Source organism: Nymphaea colorata, chromosome 3, assembly GCF_008831285.2.
Source record: "Nymphaea colorata isolate Beijing-Zhang1983 chromosome 3, ASM883128v2, whole genome shotgun sequence".
Taxonomy (NCBI): Eukaryota; Viridiplantae; Streptophyta; class Magnoliopsida; order Nymphaeales; family Nymphaeaceae; genus Nymphaea; species Nymphaea colorata.
This window is the reverse complement of record NC_045140.1, coordinates 16,763,706-16,783,089: the sequence shown is the minus strand read 5'-3', so window position 1 is coordinate 16,783,089 and position 19,384 is coordinate 16,763,706. Positions and strand designations below refer to the sequence as shown.

Sequence of the window (19,384 nt, the reverse complement as noted above, 5' to 3'; positions counted from 1 at the left end):
GAAAACAGGTGACACAGCGCAGAGCCCCTCCAATCTATTTGCTCTGAAAACGAAGACTGAGCGAGCATTTCATATTGAAATTCATGTTTCTTAGGCCAAGTTGATGATGTGATCTTATACGGGATCATTAGACAGTTATCAGATTGAATTAGAGTTGAAGTGGGTGAGTTGGAGAAGGGAAATGGATTCATTACCCAGACTTCGCTGATGTCATGTTCTTGAATACCTTTCTTCTCATAAAAGCACTGTTGATCTAGTGGCATTAGGTGGGACTCAATTGCATACAGATTATCGCATTGTGATTGGGGGACAATATACTCGAGCTGTTCTTCGGTTCCGGTAGGTGTGCATAATTACATGATGCGGGTTCAAACTCAGAGTTCAAATGATTTTTTATAATCTCGACAACAAGGAGGTGGCCTTTTTGGATTGCTGACGATCATTTTTATGGAGTTTAGATAAAAGATGGCTGGCCATGAGATTCTTTCTCCGGTAGTAACAGGACGCAGGCTCTTTGTTATTTTTTCTCAATTGGGGTGCTTATTTTATGCTCATTTCTTTTGTGACAGGCATGAAAAGACCAGTTCCGCGTCAGAGAGTCCAAAATACAATAGTTCATTTACCTTATCCTAATATTCCAAGACAAAGAGATTTTGTGTTTAAAATGATTAGCAGGTCGATCGGTCGAGAGAAAGTAATGTGCATTAGTTATATCGATGTGCACCAGTGCTCACGGTTCATCTTCATCATAGAAGGGGTGGAAAAAAATTGCATGTTTTGCTCGAGGAGAGGCGTTCCTCATACCTCATATGCAATAAGAGCCCGTTGCTGATGCTAAAACGATGTCATGGATCTGGTTTCCGCATGAAAAAATTACTTTTCATGTTAGATTGATATGTTTCATGTGTGTGTATATATATATATATATAGTGTACAGGCAAAAAAACCAAATTCTAATAAAATTAACAGAAAAATCTTTACATAAATCTAAATATTTTGCTCTAAATTTCATAGCTACCCTTATTTTTGCAAAATTTTCTGATGTAAGCAACGGATTTAGATTCCTAAAGCAGCAGGTAAGTAATAACAAACGATGGTTGCCAACACAGAAATACTTACAATGTGCTTTCCGGGTTTCGGGGCTTCTTTTGATTAACACAAAACATTATTGTACTTGTGGGGAAGAAGGGGGAAAAGAAAAAAAAGTTCCCTAAATCAGGAAGCCTTTTTCGGAAACGAGGGGCAAATGGTTGGCACTTAAAGGCAAAAAGTGAAAAAACAAAGATCGGTAAAAAAGTTAAAGCGGGGCAGATTTTGCTTACTGAAGGCGGGCAATGATTGGTGAGGAGCTTGCTTAGGGAATAAGGAACTTCTCTGGGTCAAGCCATCGTGGCCCCGCCTTTAGCCAAATTGCCCAAATTTAAATTGATTGGATCGGGTTGCAGATCTGGTTTATGTTTAATACATGTCACAATCTGTCCTTGTTTCATTAGCACCATTTGGATCAAAAAGAGAAGAGGAGAAGGAAAAGAAACAGCTTAATCATAAATCAAACAAGACCTTAGAGTTTTCGGTCTGTTAAACTTATATTGGGCATTTGAATGACAACCCAAAACCAGGTTTGGGAGATAAAAGCTGGTTTTGCTTCCAAAACCTTAGGTGCCATCAAAACTCGGTTTGAAGACAACCTAGTTTGGATAAAACTCAGTTTTATAAAAAAAGAGTGAAAAACCTGACCCCCCTTTAAGTTATTTACAAAATGAGGTTTTTGAGTGTGGAACCCAGACAAACAAACAAACCGAGCTTCCAAAATTCGTTATTCATAAACCCAAGTTTTCACACAACTGGATTAGATGAAGGTGTCCAAACGCCTTCGTAGTTATATATATATATATGTATATGTATATACACACACAACGGGGAGTGCCTAATCCTTCAAGTTCATGCACAACAAGTTTAATGTAGTTTTGAACTCGATGAACTTGAGGTGAGATGTCAGTAAAATCGACAAACATGAAGAGGTGCTCTGTGCTAGCAAAAATGATAAACAGGAAGACATTAGAAAAGCTGATTAGTATGAAGAGGCAAATCATAACAAATTAGTGCTATAAAAATTACAACACATTAATGGAGAAAGTAACGGAATTATAACTAAGAGGATGAAGTTATAATCTAACACAAGGACGCAAAGGAACATTTTGATCCTGTTATTATAGACAACGCATGATCATGCAAATCCAAACTTAAATATAAATGAATCGGAGCTTTATGAAGCATCCTGCAGAGTATTGATCCCTAGCAATTTCACTTGCTTAAACCACAATGGATTGGACATTGGAGTACCTCATGTGCTGTGCTATTGAGTGATGCAGTGACGACAGCATTGGTGCACCTTGTCTGGCCTTTCAACTCAAACGCTCATAACAGCAGAAAACACATTAAAATTAATGTTCATTTCGTTCAAATTAATTAGCAAAGAAGCAATTAGAAGCCAAAGGACTAACTGGCCGATCGACACACATAAGTTAATCTAATATTTCAACTGATAAACTTGAAATGGGGTGTCAATAAAATTAACCATTTACTATGAAGCACTCAATGCTAGCAACAATGATAAAATGTCAAGACGTCCGCAAAGCTGATAACTAGGAAGCGGCAAAACAAATTATTGCTAACAAAATTACGAATAATGGTACAAGCCAGAAATATTGAAGGAATGAGTCAACATAAAGTTAAGCCAAGTGGCAAGACAATGGAGCCAATAGATATTGTCGGGATATATTATGCTGTTGCATAGACAAAGCATCCTGTAAAGTGAAACTATCAGAAGTCTTCCTCTTGGTTTCAAACCTGGCACAAAATCGTGCATAGTAACATACAAGGACCAAAATGGCTCCATTAAAATATAATATTTTAAAGGAGGTAATGGATTGTAAAAAAAAGAAAAAGTCTAAAATGTTCACTAATTAATAAAAAATTTCAAAAATAACCCCATGTCCATTTTTGGTGTATATTTGTTGTACGCACAATCAATCTTTCTTGGGCAGAAGCCACTACCCTTTCTCCCATGCCTTGGGTATCAGACTTGCTTTGGGTGTCTCGACGTAACAACCTAATTCACTTTCATGCTGGGCTTGAGCTTCTAGTTTGACGGATCTCAACCCACCTGTTAGTCCAAAAAAAAAAAACTAAGAATCAGTACAACTATTCACTTTAACAACCCTTTATAAGCTTTTGAAGATCTCTTACAATTTTCAATGTAAGACTAAACTTTTGAGTTGTTGAAATCTCGCCTCCTCTTAAGGTACACATGGGCACGTGTGTAAGACCCTAGGTCCGAATGTTGAACTGTACATTGATACTTGACACATTCTCATATAGGGCTTGGGCCCCTCATTTAATATATCCGAACTCACTTCCTAGCAGTTTTGATTTCTACCCAAAAGGGATAAGTGGATGACTAAGCACTTTAACGATCCATTTTATAAGGCTCTTTAAAATCTTTTATAATTTTCAATATAGAACTAATATTTTTGGGGGTGTTACAGTCAAGTCAGGGTAGCACCTCTTTTATGTCTCAACTTTCATATTGGTGCTCCCCTTTCTTAATGTAGGAAGTTGATGTTCTGAGATCTCGAAATAGAGACGAGGCACCTACCAGCCCTTGCTCCATCTGTTGCGCGAACCCCAGAGATGAAGTTTCCCTCTTAGTTGAATTGGAGGATTGTCCACATATTTTAGAGCCACTTTAGTTTCTTGGAATTCTAAGAAGCAAGCAACTTTGTATTGGTCAAGTATATTGTTTGGATATATTACAACATATTTTATACTTTTGTTTGGATTTACATGACACATTATATATATAAATAATCGGGCCGGAGGATATGCAATATATTCGAGTTATAAGAAACAAGCAAATGCATTATGGTTAAGTACTATTGCAGCGCTAAGGCGGCTGTTAAAGCCAAATGGGCTGGATATATTATTTGGCACTTTGTAAGTAGTCTACCCCATGGGCTAGTGCCGTGGTGTGACAATATTGGAGCCACTTGGTTTGTCTTCCGTTCCAACAAAGGCATATAAATTATTGACTTTCACTTCAAGAAAATTAAATTAGTAAACAAAGAAGTGGAACTTCGCCATATTTCTCCAAAGCACCAACTGGCTCATGCATTGACCAAAATTGTGCATTCAGATTAACATAATGTATGTGCAATAAGTTTAATCTAGTCTTTTGTACGATGAACTTGAGCCACTGGGTGTTTGTAAAACTGACTAGTATGAAGAGGAAGAGCAAATTAGTGTAGTAAAAATCGCAGCAAACATTAGAACTCGTAGAAAATTTTAAAAAGTTAAAGCAGTGATTCCATCTAAAGGTAAAGTAAAGACAGTTGCTAAGAGAATGTTACCAAATGGAGATGATCAAGGATCTAGGGATCCATAATATTATAATAATATTGTGATTGAAGGAAGCTATCATCAGCATTATTCTAATTCTGTTATGATAGAGAATGCAAATCATGTAAACCCAGAAGAAATTTAAAGGAAATGTCCCTTGGTTGAATAGCAGTGAGAAAAGGAGAGATCGAGGTAGGTTCAAATTGTTTGAACCCGACACTATAGGCGACTCTTTAGTTTATATTTTACTTTCTTATAAACCCAACCCAAACTAATCGGACCGAAATTAATTTGCAACTAATTAATCAATGTATATCTAGGAAACCAGTGTAATGTTAGGTGGATAACGTTTGAAGAGAATTTACAATTCTCACAAACAATAGTTTTCAAAGTTCATACTAACCTGCAGGACATTGCTAGATTCATCCTTTTCCCTACTACAGTTGTCAAATCTATATGTCAATGGCAAATTCATCATTTTGGTAGTTTTTTTAATGTTTACTTAAGAAAAACTGCATTCCACATAAAACATCCAAGCCCATAATCGAACCAATAGTACGCCGCCAATAATCGAAGCAGGGTCAATATTATTCTACGCAACATGACAATTTAGTGCTGGCCCAATATGATTTTGTACATAAATCAACACTCGTTATTGGTCCAACTTGTACAACAATTCATGGAGTCCACGGCAGATTAATCGTACGCATGTCTGTCCCATAACAACATATAATTAACTTAAGCACGCACACACATACATACTCAAACATACAATTTGAAATGATTTTGACATTTTTCTTTCACTCGTGTAGTTGAATTTATAATGATAAAACACTCTGGGTGAGAGGTTAACGATTTGTTTGATGTGCAAAAGGGACGGGAAAGCACAACTATTTTCCTACCTCCAGGTCCGGAACTGGAAGTACCGTGCACCCTTTTCGGACATCGGTGAGTTGGCGATGTCAAACAGGTAGGCGGACAAAACCCTTCATCTGAACAATCTCAAAATGGGAATCTTTGACATGCCATCTCCATGCATGATGAAATCCTACATCTTCCTACATTTTTCTCTTCAATATTGATAAATCAGAGACTGCAAGCAGAAGATGACGGTCTTCATCGCCTTTATCAACTCTTTTTCCACTTTAGGAAACACATGGAAGTATGCAAGCGCCGTGATCGAGGTGGGTTCTAATTGCTTGAACCCGAAACTATAAGCGACTCTTTAGTTTATATTTTCCTTTTCTTTAAACCTAACCCATATAATTCTCACAAACAATAGTTTTCAAAGTTCATACTAACCTGTAGCAAATTGCTAGATTCATCCTTTTCCCTACTACAGTTGCCAAATCTATATGTTAACAATACATTTATGGCAAATTCATCATCTTGGTTGTTTTTTAATGTTTACTTAAAAGAAAAACTGCATTCCCCATAAAACCCCCAAGCCCATAATGGAACCAATAGTACACCGCCAATAATCGAATGAAGCAGAGTCAATATTATTCTACACAACATGACAATTTAGTGGTGGCCCTATATGATTTTGTACATAAATCAAGACTCGTTATTGGTCCAACTTGTACAACAATTTGTGGAGTCCACGACAGATTAATCGTATTCATGTCTATCCCATAACAACATGTATAACTTAAAACATACAATGAGTGTTCCTCTGTGTTTAGAGTCTGTAATGCCGCAAAGATTGAAGGAGTTAGCCGGTGACAATGGTTGAAAAAGGTTAACAATTTGTCGATGCCCAAATGAGACGGGAAAGCACAACTATTTTCCTCCCTCCAAGTCCGAAAATACCGTGCAGGTCACTTAATAACCATAGGATTTGCCAAATGAGTAACCGGAGTTGCTTATTTCAAACAGGTAGACGGACAAAACCCTTCATCTGAACAATCTGAAAATGGGAATCTTTCACATGCCATCCCCATGCATTATGAAATCCTACATCTTTCTTTTCAATATTAATAAATCAGAGACTCGAGCAGAAGATGGCGGCCTTCATGGCCTTTATCAACTCTTTTTCCACTATAGGAACCACATGGAAATATGCAAGGGCCGTGATATTTCAACATTTCGTCATCAAAGCGGATGTGTAAGAGAATTATTGCCACCGCAATTTCTGTGAAGCCCATCCTTTCATACCATGAAGAGAAGAAGACAAGATTTCGATCATTATTTAACAAGTATTTCCTCCATGACAAACGGCCCAGTACGTGAACGGCACTATAAGCATCATATAGTTGATAGAGAGTCTCACCAACACCAAATGGCTCCTTCCATCTTTCTCCCAGATCGAGACCAGCTTGGTTCTGCACTTGCCATTTCCATCTTAGCACTCTTACTTCCCCTGTTTCTTAGTTATGTCCTGCTGAGAAAAAGGTGGAAGCACGAGATCTCAGCTCGCCAACTTCCCCCAGGGCCATGGAGGCTCCCAATTGTCGGCAACCTGCACCAATTGGGTGCAGTGCCTCATCGCTCCTTCTTCCTCCTATCCCAGAAACATGGCCCCCTCATGTTCCTGAAGCTCGGCCAGCTCCCGACGTGCGTCGTTTCGTCGGCGAAGCTGGCGAGAGAGATCATGAAAACCCATGATGCCACATTCGCGAATAGGCCAGAGTTTGCGGCTGCCAACGTTCTCTGCTACGGATGCCAGGACGTCGGCTTTCAAGCGTATACCGAGGCATGGCGCCGTATGAGGAAGATATTCGTCGGGCACTTCACTGGCCCGAAGAGAGCCCAGTCGTTTAAGTCTGTGAGGGAGGAGGAAGTTGAACTCATGGTCGACGCCATCTCCCGGTCCGCTGGGGCGCCTGTTAATCTGAGCCACTTGGTTCATGCTCTCATTAATAACATAACCTGTATGATGGGCTTTGGTAAGAAATATAACGTGGGAGGATATGGCGCCCAGAAGGGCAGGTTGCATGATATCCTAGAGACAACCAGGCATTTGATTGGTGGGTTTAGCTTAGGTGATTTCTTCCCATCCATCAAGTGGGTGAATTGGCTCACCGGACTGGAGTTCAGGCTGCGAAAGAACTTCCATGAATTGGATCATATTTTTGATGAAGTGCTCAGAAATCATGTTGATCCATCGAGGCGATCCCATGAACAGGACTTCGTCGATTCATTGCTCGAAGCTCAAAAGGATGAGAGCGAGGACGTCCCTGTTACCACAAACAGCATCAAGGCATTACTCCTGGTCTGCTTCTTGACTCTGTTGCCTCTTGCAATTTCAGCGCCCTCTAGAGACGCACGTTCAATTATTTACTCTCTACCGTCTACAAACAATTTTTTGTTTCTTATTTCATTTTTATCTACACCAAACCTGAAAATTGCGTGCTTTGACTTCACTCCAAGAGTTTGCAAAAAAAAAAAAAAAAGAAGAGAAAATTGATGAATTTAAAGGCAAGGACTTGATGATCACACGAGTGTTTTCCATTGCTTGCAGGACGTGCTCCTTGGTGGAACCGATACGTCAACGTCTGCCATAGTGTGGGCAATGACAGAACTGATGAGGAACCCTCAGGTGATGAAGCGAGTCCAGGATGAATTGCGACTTAAAATGAAAGGGAAAGACAAGGTGGACGAGAACGATCTTGAGCAACTTGAGTATCTGAAGTTGGTAGTGAAGGAGACTTTCAGGGTACATCCACCAGCGCCGCTATTGATTCCTCGAGTCTCTTCGAAGGAATGGGTCGTCGATGGCTACGTAATTCCAGCCAAAACAACCATTATTATAAATGCATGGACAATAGGGAGGGACCCCAATTCATGGAAGAACCCGGAAGAGTTTCAGCCTGAAAGGTTCATTAACAACCCAATCGACTACAAGGGTCATGATTTTGAGTATATTCCTTTCGGCTCGGGTAGAAGGATTTGCCCCGGCATCCATCTAGGAGTCATAGTTGTCGAGTTCGTGCTGGCTAATCTGCTTTATTCCTTCAACTGGAACTTACCAGGCGGGCTGACTGCTAATGACATCGACATGAGCGAATCTCCTGGTTTAACTGTGCACAAGACGTCTGACTTGGTTCTCGTAGCCCATCCTTACATACCATGAATCAAGCTGTGTTGCTACGGGGCCCTAGCCTCCCATTGGTCACTTGAACCATTGTACCAACTGTGTGAATAAGGCAGCTTTCTTTCGAGATTGGCCAGCAGTGTGTGAGAACCCTCCCAATAAGAAAAATTACTTTGTTCAAAGTTATGCTATGAAATAGTTTTCAAAAGAGAACTTGCAAGAATCTGTCTTTTGGTTGGGGGCTAGTAGATGGTAGTCTCCATAACAAATGTTTAGACTGTCAACCTATTCTGCTGCAAAAGAGACCGTCATTATTCGTAAATTGAATTGCTAGAAAGCAGTACATGAAGACAAAAAAGCATGTATTGTATAACAAGAAGTTAGATGAAAAGCTTTGCCTCTCTCCCCAGGAATGAGTCAATGAGTCGTGTAAATTTTAAGCCTGACGTTGAGTCACAAACACTTTAACTTATAAGCCAACAGGAAGCTTAAGTAGACCACTGCAAAGGAGGCCAATGACATGACCTGGGGTGGTGTGTTTGGCAGAACTCGCATCAAAGCAGCCATGCTCAATTCCATATCGCCCTGCAGTCCAAAGCAATCCAGACCGGCCACCATTCTTTAATATAATGGTTGGCATCAGTGTTGTCAAAACTCGTCTCCTAGAGATCAATAAGTCCTACATTGGCCAGATTCAACGATTAAAAGACAAAGTTTTCATTTTTTTTATTAATATATCAGTGCTTATTTGCAGTTTCCGGCTGATCATGTTTGATTCAACCGCATTTCATCGATTTTACGAGGGCCATAGTGGTCGGAACACACTCTTCCCTCTCTCTAAGCAGTTATTTTTTCCGGTCATGACAAATACAACACTGTTCCTTCTATCTAAACTGGCGAACACAACAGAAGCATTTGGGTGCCTGGCTAAAATCGCCCTTGCCATGTTTCTTCCGATTGAATCGTGTGCACGGTAATGGGTATGCAACCTAGGTTAGCGGAACATTTTTGTAATTCTTAAAGAGGTATGTTTTTTATATATATATTTTTTTATTTTCATGTTTGTCTTTTTAAAAAGTTTTCTTTTCCTTCGTGAATGAAAGGCTTTTTAATCACAACGATCATAGCGCATGAAAAATTCGTGCGGCAGTACGACGCATATAACCCAATTTGCTTGTTTAAAGCATTTGAAAGGAATGAAAGTGCGCCGGTGCAATATTCTCCGTCACCCTTCTCTTCCCACTCTGCCGGCAAAACCAGTTCCCTCTTCAAATTAAGATATCCACTTTTTTGAAAATCTCCCAGTTTGAAAATTAAGTGACAGGGACACGTCGATGCTGCTACACTCTGCCATAAAAATAATCCACAATTAATCATGGCAATATTTCCCTCCAAAATCGGAGAAAAACATCTAAGATCGACACGCATGAACACGCTAAGAGCGTCCTTGCCTTGCTTTTCTCATATGAAAAGAATAAAAGTGCGCCCGCGTAATATTCTCGGTCGGTCACCCTTCTCTTCCCTCTCTACAGTGCAACACCACTTCTCTCTTCAAATTAAGATATTCGTCTTTTGGAAAACTCCAAGTCTACGGGAAGCTAAATTGCAAAGGATACCGCAAAAATAGCTGCCGTGTCGTGTTGACATGCTGACACGTGGACGCTGGTACGCGACATTTACGCTTAGACATGTTTTCTGAAAATGCATATTAATTTTAAAGTATTTAATATTATTGCTTGCATATTAACTCTCCAAAATGTACATTTCTCTTATTTTTCTCCCTTTATCCACTCTAAGCTGCGTAGTTTTGGATTATGCTTGAAATCGCCATTTAAAAAAGCAAAAGCAGAGGAGTGGCAAAAAAAAAAGAAATGGTCATTCTCAAAACAAAAGCACTTGTACGATGTTCTCAAAACGAATCGGAAAAAGTTTGCGGGAGAGGAAGCTTAGGAGCTAAGGATCTGTTCTTGGTCTCGCTCTGATGGCAACTAAACAGGGGCATGGCAAGTGGGTAAAGGCCCAATTTGCCTCTTCCAAGGAAGTTGCTGCTTAAGCATATAACCAGTCTTCAGATGAGATGAGAATGGAATACCCGCGCACTCGCCGTCCTCTTTCGAAATAATCAAATATATAGAAGCCGAACTCACCGGAGCTTACTTGGAAATCGAGCTTTTCCTTTGGTCCACCCAACCGAGGATATGATCTGATCAATTGCAGTGCAGATCCCCCGATGGATTCCTTCATCGATCATGAAGTTGCGGCTTCTGTGGTGAAGAAAAGGCGCCACTATACGAGCAAGCAAAGGATCCTCCTTGTTGGGGAAGGAGACTTCTCCTTTTCCCTCAGCTTGGCCACCGCCTTTGGGTTTGCGACTGGAATGGTCGCCACATCTCTGGACTCCAAAGGTACATACATTCTGCGTACGCTTTGCCGTTTCTCTTTCTTTGTAGTAATGGAGACGCGGAAATCTGATTAAGCAAAAAACATCATCCCCTCTTTGTTCGAGCTGACTTCATCTCATTTAGCGCAAGCTCATCAAGAGCTGCAGCTTTAACTCTGATGCTAGATCGGTGATCAACTTGAACATTTACTTACTTGTATGGTCTGAAGCAGCGAACGACTTGTGCCCACATAAGGTTTTAGCTTCTGATGAAAGTGGGTATTCCTTTTTTTTAGCTCACTGGTCTTTTTTTATTTTTCTATTCTATGCTGCCGATTTTCTCTTCTTTTTAAAGGAAGCCTTTTCTGTCAAGTAGTGTTCGGCTGCGACAATTGGGTTGTCAAGTTCTTTCAAGGAGTTAAATGCAACAATAATGAGCAGGGGTTGCAAACTGAGCCCCATGAAGTTTGTTGAACCTCCAGCGTTGCTAGTTGACATCATATTTTGGACAAAATTTCATAAGCGTGGCACTAGAAAAAAAAAATTATATGCGCAAACAATAGCTCCATCCAGCTTACTAATATAAGAACTGGTAGTATAGGGTCTGTACCACTAGCTGGAGTGTTCAGACTCTTGAATAAAATTAAAGGCCCATTAAATCAATCTTCTGGTCCTTGAAGGACTGTTACCTGAAAGGAGAAATTGCATGAACTCAGCTCATTTAGTGTAATCTCATCTAGCTACAGCTGTAGGTCAACTTGCTAGGGCACCTGTTTGCTTTGTGTGGCTGTCTTGCGGGATCGGTCGATCGGAACAAAGTTACTTCCGTTGCCTGCAGCAGAAAATGACTTGTTATGTCAACATGAAATTTTAGATTGTAAAGAAAGGAGGTATTCCTTTTTCGATCGGTTGACTCATTTTCTTTTTTGCTGCCAACTTTTGAAGATCGGCTTGCTTACAAGTATTGTTCAGCCACGAGTAATGTAGAAAGGCTGCGACAGTTGGGTTGCCGAGTTCTTCATGGAATTGATGCAACAACAATGAGCAAGAACCTTAGTCTAAGGACCAACAAATTCGATAGAATCGTCTACAACTTTCCGCATGCAGGCTTTATATGCTCTGAAACCTCAGCATTTCAAATTGAGTGAGTTGTTTTCGATCTTCTAATCGATTTCTGTAGAGGAACGCGTGTTGTTTAATATGTGAGTACCCATGTTGTTTAATTTAGGTTGCACAAACATCTGTTGATGGGATTCTTTGAAAACGCGAGGGAGTTGCTGTCTCATAGCCATGGCGAGGTCCATGTTACTCACAAGCAGGGGCATCCCTACAGCAAGTGGGAATTGGAGAAAATAGCAGAGAAGAATGGATTTGTTCTCATCGAGGCCTCACGCTTCAGGTTGAGCGATTACCCTGGCTACCTCAACAAGAGGGGTGCGGGGTCTCATCCTGACCGAACATTCTACGTCGGCAAGGCCAGCACTTTCAGGTTCAAGATGGACGCCGGCCTCCTCGATTGGCCGGATCTTATATCGTTGCAAATGGTTTATGAGTGTTTTGCTGAGACTGGTAATAGTACGGCTGTTATAAAGGTCGAAGTTATGGAAGATGAAGGTACTGAAGCTACGAATGATTCCGACGAAAAGATGTGTCTAACTGTTGAAAGAACTAAGCCGGTGCACGAAACTTTGGTCCACAGGCCTGTGCACACAACTAGCTTTCCTGCAATCAATACTCCAGATAAAAAATGCAAGCTGCCAGAAGATGACAAATCTACTGCAATTTTAAAGTTGTTGATAAAGATGGTAAAATTTCTAGTACGCGTTTGTTTCCACCCTTTTCATTGAAGGGGAAACTCCAGCTGAGTGAGGAAATAATTATAACCCCGACTCCTGGCGTGGTTAAAACCTGAAAGGTTGCTGCAGGATATAAAAGGAACAACGCGACCACTGGAAGCTGCCGGATTGTCTCCCCCCTGGCCGGTCTCAGATGTGCTGAATCACGATTGCTTGTTACTTCCAAAACCCTTTTTCTGTCAATCGAAGAAGAAAGATACGTAGTTGCCGCTAAGACAGCAGATGGACCATGTAATCACAAAGGAGATGGCAAAGTTTAGAAAGGGATGGTTTGTAATTTCGCATATATATATATACGTTACTGTGTTGCATCCGCCTCCATCGGCGAGGCTGGGCTTTCAGAGTTTTGATGAGAAAAGGAGGGACGAGGGGGAAAGGCAAACATTAGGCAATGACTCGTTATTCGCCCAAATGTTGAGTGGTTATATGATTCTTTCCAAACATGAATATGAAAACAATAATACAAGCGATCAGAGTCGAAACTCAAAATCATAGGAATTTGTTGCATTGTCTGAGAGAGAGAGAGAGAGAGCAGAGGCAATCACCCAGTAACACAATCCATTAGCCAATCACACAGAACAAACACAGGTGAGACCGTAACCGAGCCAACAGAGGAACAAAAGCACAAACTTGACGACGGTTAAGCCTATCCCTCTCATAACCCAAAAAATTGCTCCAGAAAGACCTGAAGGGGGAAACACACACACACACACACACACACACACACACACACAGAGAGAGAGAGAGAGAGAGAGAGAGAGAGAGAGAGAGAGAGAAAGAGAGAGATGTTTCAATGGAGAGGAGCCAAATCCCCATCTATAAGTGAAACGAATCGAAGTGGGCTGACTCCTAACATGCAATGGCAGCAGAGGCAGCGAACCCCTAACATCGATCCAAAGGGAGAAATGCTTCTAGCGCATGGCAAAATCAGGCTGGTTGGTGACGGACCTCACCCAAGCCCACTTATGGTCCTTCGTATCCACCACATTCTTGGCTTGTGCAACATGCTCCACCGGTATGTAGGCATAGTTCCCATTGATCGGCCCAGGCACGAACCCTGTGTAGCCGGCCATCACCCCATGTATGGCCGAGTGCGCCAACAGTGTGCAGTAAAGATTGTCCGTCGCATTCGCCGGCACGGCGCGGATCATGTAGGTAGGATCGATGTACTTGACCGTAAACAGCTCATCAGCATGTTCCCTCTCCCACCAATTTTTCAGCTCAGACTTCAACCAGTGCCCCACGTCCAGCAGAACAGGGTTCCCCGACTCGTCCCTCTGTTCCTTCTCCGATTCCGTCCGGGGAATCAAGTTCTGGCCGGCTCCTTCTGCGACGACCAAGACGGCGTGACCGTTCTCCCGCAGGCGCTGCTCCAGGAACTCGAATAGCCCGCCTTTGCCTTCGAGATAGAAGTCATTTTCCGGGATCAAGCAGCAGTCTACGTCCCGGCTGCTCAAGGTTGCGTGCAGCGCAATGTGACCGGTGCTGCGGCCCATAAGCTTAACGAAACCGATCCCATTCACGGCACTCTCGGCTTCTACATGTGCTGCATTAATCGCTGCTTGGGCTGTCTCCACGGCAGTCTGGAAGCCGAAGGACCGGTCGATGATCCCGATGTCGTTGTCCACCGTCTTTGGAATTCCACACACTCCAATTTTCAGGTTTCGCCTCTGGGTTTCCTCGAAGATCTTCACCACACCTCTCATTGTGCCATCACCGCCAATTATGTAAAGCTGTTTCCAAGAAGATACCAACATCAGCAGCTTGCAGCAAAACATCTATTGCTGATCGCATAAAATTCATCACTGTAATCCCAGAACCTTTCAAAGACTGCATTATGCACTAACAACTAATTTGGGTCTAAATGGATTTTCAGCACCGTTACCAGTAGTAAAGAAAGTAGCTTCTTCGTTTGGAAAGAAAAAGAAGCCATAACTATCTGACGCTTTTCAGTTTTCGGACAGATCTAGCCGAAATTTTCCCATCTTGAAGAGGAACTTAGAAAGTGAAAGTAAAATATGAACACTTAAAAAGGGCATGCGCAATATAGTTAGTGCGCTACCCACTAATTCTTATTCCATAAAAATTTTGGAATTAGGAAAGGCAATAGTTGTTCCAAGAAGAAATCTATCCTTTTTATTTTTCCTCCTTTATGTCTTGAGGATGCAAAACATTGTGATTTCTCCATAGCACTTAATTTGAACCTGCACCTACTGATTATTCTGCGGAAACAGAGGAAGGAAGCAATTTAAGGAAATGGCTTCAAAGTTGAGGAAATTCCCTCTTGCGTTGCCGTAGCCCATGACAGAGGCATGATGGCCTAACCATCGTTACCGTTGGCAGAAACCACCCACAATACGAGTCGCTTATCTATCCAGATATTCTTTTGGATGACAGGTTGTGCAAAGGAACTTATCTATTCCTGCTTGGGCGTTCAGCAAGGTATGAAAGTCTAAGGTGCACATCATTGATACTAAAGAAACAGAACAAAAAGAAAAGTAGAGAAGGAAAAGTTATCATTCCCAAATAATCACATAGGAAATAAACTAAGGCAATCAATTTAAAAAATTGCGGTCAATTAATCAATTATTTGCAACTGCTCAAATCAAGAACCAACGATACCGAAAGAAAAACAAAAACCACTCCCAAATATAATTTGGTGGCCATTATCCAGAACGCCAAATTACCATATAAAAAATTAAATACAACAGATGAAATGTAAGATTATGAGAACTTGTGTCCTCATATATAATTCGATAGATGCCAATCAAGGGGATCTAAACCCACCGACCGGTGCCCAATCTATGATTACAAACTACTGAAGAAAAGGAAGTTCCATGAATTCCTGAAATTAGTTCTACGCATATAGCCAGAACAGAAAACAAAGACAAAAAAACAGCGGAAGAACATTAATTTTTCCCAACTGACAGCATTACACGATTCTTACCTGGTTAAACCCTCGCGCTTCAATCGCATCCACGATCTTCTTGAGGTCAAACCCACCCCGAGACGTCTGAAGGATCGTCCCCCCGCTCTTATGCCAATGATCAACCCACTTGGGGGTCAGTTTGATCGGATCCCACGAGTAGAATCCCCGGTATCCGGCACGAATGCCAAAGATTTCGCGGACGCCATAGAGGTCCCATAGACCGACGACGAGTTCCCGGATGACCGTGTTCATGCCGGGGCACAACCCGCCGCAGGTGACGATGGCGGCCCTAACCTCCGCCGGATCGAAGCGGATCTCCGAGCGCGGTCCGGCTCGCGGGTACAGCAGGTTGGGGGTCGAGCATCGGAAAGGCACGGCAGAGAGGTCGAAGAAGATTTTCTGGATAACAACGTCGGACGCCGAGAGGTAGAAGCCGTCCGTCGGATGGTAGAACTGGTTATGCTGGACAGGATTTGTGTAGGAGGGGAGGCCAGAGAGGTAGTCGGTGAGCTGGGGAACTTTCTCCAGCCTGATGGACATCGGCGGGACGACGTCCAGGTTGCCTTCCACGGACACATCGGGGCCGTCTTCCGGTTCTCCGGCGGGATGGCGACCGGCCGTTTGGGGGGTTCCCTGGTTTTGGTCCTCCATGGGGCGGGAAGGGGAAGAAGGTCTTCCGTTTCACGGGGCAACGAGGAGTTTGCGGGAGAAGTAAAGCGAAAGGGCACTCTTGAAGACAAGAGGGCAGTTGGTCGTTGCCACGTGTGAGCGTTGGACACGTGGAGGGGCTTGACAGACAGCATGTTGCGTATAGGATAAGAGGACTTCAATGCATTCTCGGGTCGGTTCGGGTTTCGGACTCCGTGAGAGGGCGTTGTTCTGGCTCTTGAATGAGGGAAGAACAGCTTTACCGGTGAAGAGGAGTTACTTGGCATAGATTGCCACAAGAGAAACCTTTCGTGAAGAAATTCAACATCCGCTGGATTCCGATGAATAGCCTAAGAATACATATAAAGATGCAGCCTGAGAATAATTCAAACCTGTCTTGTAGCTTGATTTGATTCTTTCGTCAAAGTTGCCATGAAATAAAACTATTATTAGTATTTTGGCACATGAAATGTTTTCAAAATTTTTAATCAGGATGATTGTCAAGATCTTGTATACACACAACAAGAAGTAATAAAATACCCACGTTTAAGTGACTAGTACATCATCCAACGACAAACCAGATCCGGTATGACATTAAACAGCTTGGTTCTTATACCAAGTAAATGCAACCAAAACTATAACCTGATGCTTGATATGATAAATCTCAACCATCCTTGGAGTTGGCATCAGTTCGTAAGCAAATAAAACAAGTAGAGTAATATCATAATATTTTTGAACCAAAACAGGTGGCATAATATCATGATATATAAACTCTTGAAGATTTCTCAAAATTTAATATGGAAATCTACTACCTATCTCCCCCTTACACGCACGCAGAAAGAAACTGGTCTCTTATAAGGAATGTATCAAAGTGAATTTGTGCATAACTAGATCGCCTTGCCATGTGCCTCACTGCAGGCAGGGCTGCTGGGGCTCAAATCTGATTCTGAATAGGAGAGAATTTGTGGGTGTGGAATTTAACCAAGAAATTAGGAACACTTATATATGGAGGTGAACTTTCTTAACTCAAATATTTGCTCAAAATGAATATTACTGGATGTTGAATGGAGTTCTTCTCAGGACTACTTCTAATGTCATACGTGGGGAAGGAAGTTCCTTAATCTAATTAGGTATGAAGTTCTCCATACGGAAATGGTGGAGGGTGGAGAAGTAAGGGACAAGGATATGGCTTTCGATTTGTTTTTTGCTGCCTCCTGCGGATTCTCTTGAACAGTTGGAAGAGGAAATAAGAAGCAGCGAAAGAGGCCATCTACGTCTGAGTTTCGAGAGCTCCTTATCACTTGCAATTATGAAATATAAGATCAACAGTTTGAAGCAATTGGCGACCTCTAATGAAACTAGACATGGTGAAAGACTCAGAAAAAGTGTGCAGCCTCAATGGAAAGTTGATTTTGGGCTTCTTGAATCTGTCAAGATGACCAGCAAGAGTCTACTAGCTTGTTGAATCGGTTCATGTGGAAGGTTGTTTTTCTAATTCTCCGGTGAGGCTGTACTAGAACTTACAATGGTCGAAAGATCGTCATACCTATGAAAATAGTGTGTTTGAACATTTGAGTTTTGGTCAGGTAGGTAGCCAAACATGATCTCTCTTGCCCTTTCTAATAGTCTAAACCTAATTGTTCTTCATTTAGACTCTAACGTTGATGAAATTTAAGTTTAATTTCCTTTGTAACGAGACTCAACTAATTTTCTTTGAAACTTGGCCTTGTGGTAGGTATCACCTGATGGTCGTATTATGAAAGGTCGAATATTCGAGAACTTGTAGAGCTAGAGAGAATCTGCTTTGAAACCAAATTGTAGCTAGGCAAATGGCAATACCCGTATAATTTTCTTAGAAGGCATTGTTAAGAGATCATCAATTCTTAATGAAATGGATGTAGAGGTGGCTTGCTGAAAACCCCGAGTTTTTACTTGATCTAGAATGTGTGATGTATAGGCTATTCCCAAATGATCTATTCATCTGCTAATAAGCCATTTGTTCCATCTATCACTTTATTTTGAAAGACCTTCTGCCATAAGTGCCTCCATATTCTGATGAGTAGGATTTAACAATGGGTTTGAGTTAGTGATACTAAGACTTCCTTTCCTCGATCTTGATCCATTTAGAAATTCAGGAATTATGATACTAATTGAACCAGACCAAACTAGATTATGAGAGATATCACATATCAGGTACCATATAAATAGGAGTGACAAAACCTGTACGACTTCTTCTATTTCTCGATAAAAGGAAATATGACCAATAGTAGTTCAAATGTATATACAAAGTATTCCTTTTTTTTACACTTCTTATTACTCAATAGTGATCATAAATCTCATGATAAGTGCCCAAAGATTTATATTGAACTTCGATGGGAACCTATTTATTGAAGCAATGACACGTTGATCTAGATGACCAATTCTTACAGTTGAGGTTTTCTTCTCTATCGGTGAAGAAAGGGATCTTCCTTTAGTTTCCCGCATGAGATCTACTTTTACATTTCTCTATGGATGTGCACCCGACCTCAAGCCCTTATCGAGCTAAATATCCTTGTTGGTGGCATTCAGCATCATGCTGTAAATGAATCTTAAAAAGTGTTCACATCATTCAACAATGAATTGGAAAGTGATAACATAAATTCATGTATGGACAATGTCAAATGTACTGTTTGGAGGTGTAATGATATAATTTATTTTCGAATAAAGGGACATGGTTAATCAAATATATCAATCAGATGGAGCACGAAATATGGCGGGAGGGACTTTTTTAAAATTCCAGAAATATTGGTCGGTTAATTTGTATCTAAGGGTATGACAATGTTATTGAATATAGCTAAAAGATATTTATTTGTGATTGGTTCTGATAAAGGCCATCTTGGAGTAGGAGGAGGACCATTGTAACCTCTCATGGAGGAAGAAAAATTGTTACGCTAACCAAGTTTGAGATCACAGAAGAGCTTGAAAAGGCCCAGTTGGAGTTTGAATCAGGCAACCTCCAGTCTATTGTTCTAAACAGCTACCATTCTAAAGAAGTAATGACCCCACCTGCAGAGGAAGAGGTTCTTTAGACTGCTTGGGATTATTTTACAAGATGAAATGATGACTGCAAGTTATTATCAAGAAGTTGGTACAGTGCA

General features: G+C 41.3%; 3 protein-coding genes across 3 annotated transcripts; 2 read left to right on the top strand and 1 right to left on the bottom strand.

Annotated features, from left to right (window-relative positions):
* Window positions 1-6,607: 6,607 nt before the first annotated feature.
* Window positions 6,608-8,761, top strand: LOC116250118 (cytochrome P450 71A1-like). The gene is made up of 2 exons (XM_031623537.2): window positions 6,608-7,612; window positions 7,862-8,761. The coding sequence occupies exons 1-2, from the start codon at window positions 6,608-6,610 to the stop codon at window positions 8,471-8,473; spliced, it is 1,617 nt and encodes a 538-aa protein (XP_031479397.2). The 3' UTR covers window positions 8,474-8,761.
* A 1,622-nt stretch (window positions 8,762-10,383) lies between these two features.
* Window positions 10,384-13,013, top strand: LOC116250121 (uncharacterized protein At4g26485-like). Its single transcript, XM_031623539.2, has 3 exons — window positions 10,384-10,839; window positions 11,760-11,958; window positions 12,043-13,013. Exons 1-3 carry the CDS (start codon window positions 10,665-10,667, stop codon window positions 12,659-12,661), a joined length of 993 nt encoding a protein of 330 aa, XP_031479399.1. The 5' UTR covers window positions 10,384-10,664; the 3' UTR covers window positions 12,662-13,013.
* Window positions 13,014-13,200: 187 nt separating this feature from the next.
* On the bottom strand, window positions 13,201-16,299 carry LOC116250120 (ATP-dependent 6-phosphofructokinase 2). The gene is made up of 2 exons (XM_031623538.2): window positions 15,618-16,299; window positions 13,201-14,403 (listed from the first exon to the last, which is right to left on the bottom strand). Exons 1-2 carry the CDS (start codon window positions 16,248-16,250, stop codon window positions 13,582-13,584), a joined length of 1,455 nt encoding a protein of 484 aa, XP_031479398.1. The 5' UTR covers window positions 16,251-16,299; the 3' UTR covers window positions 13,201-13,581.
* Between the last annotated feature and the right edge of the window lie 3,085 nt (window positions 16,300-19,384).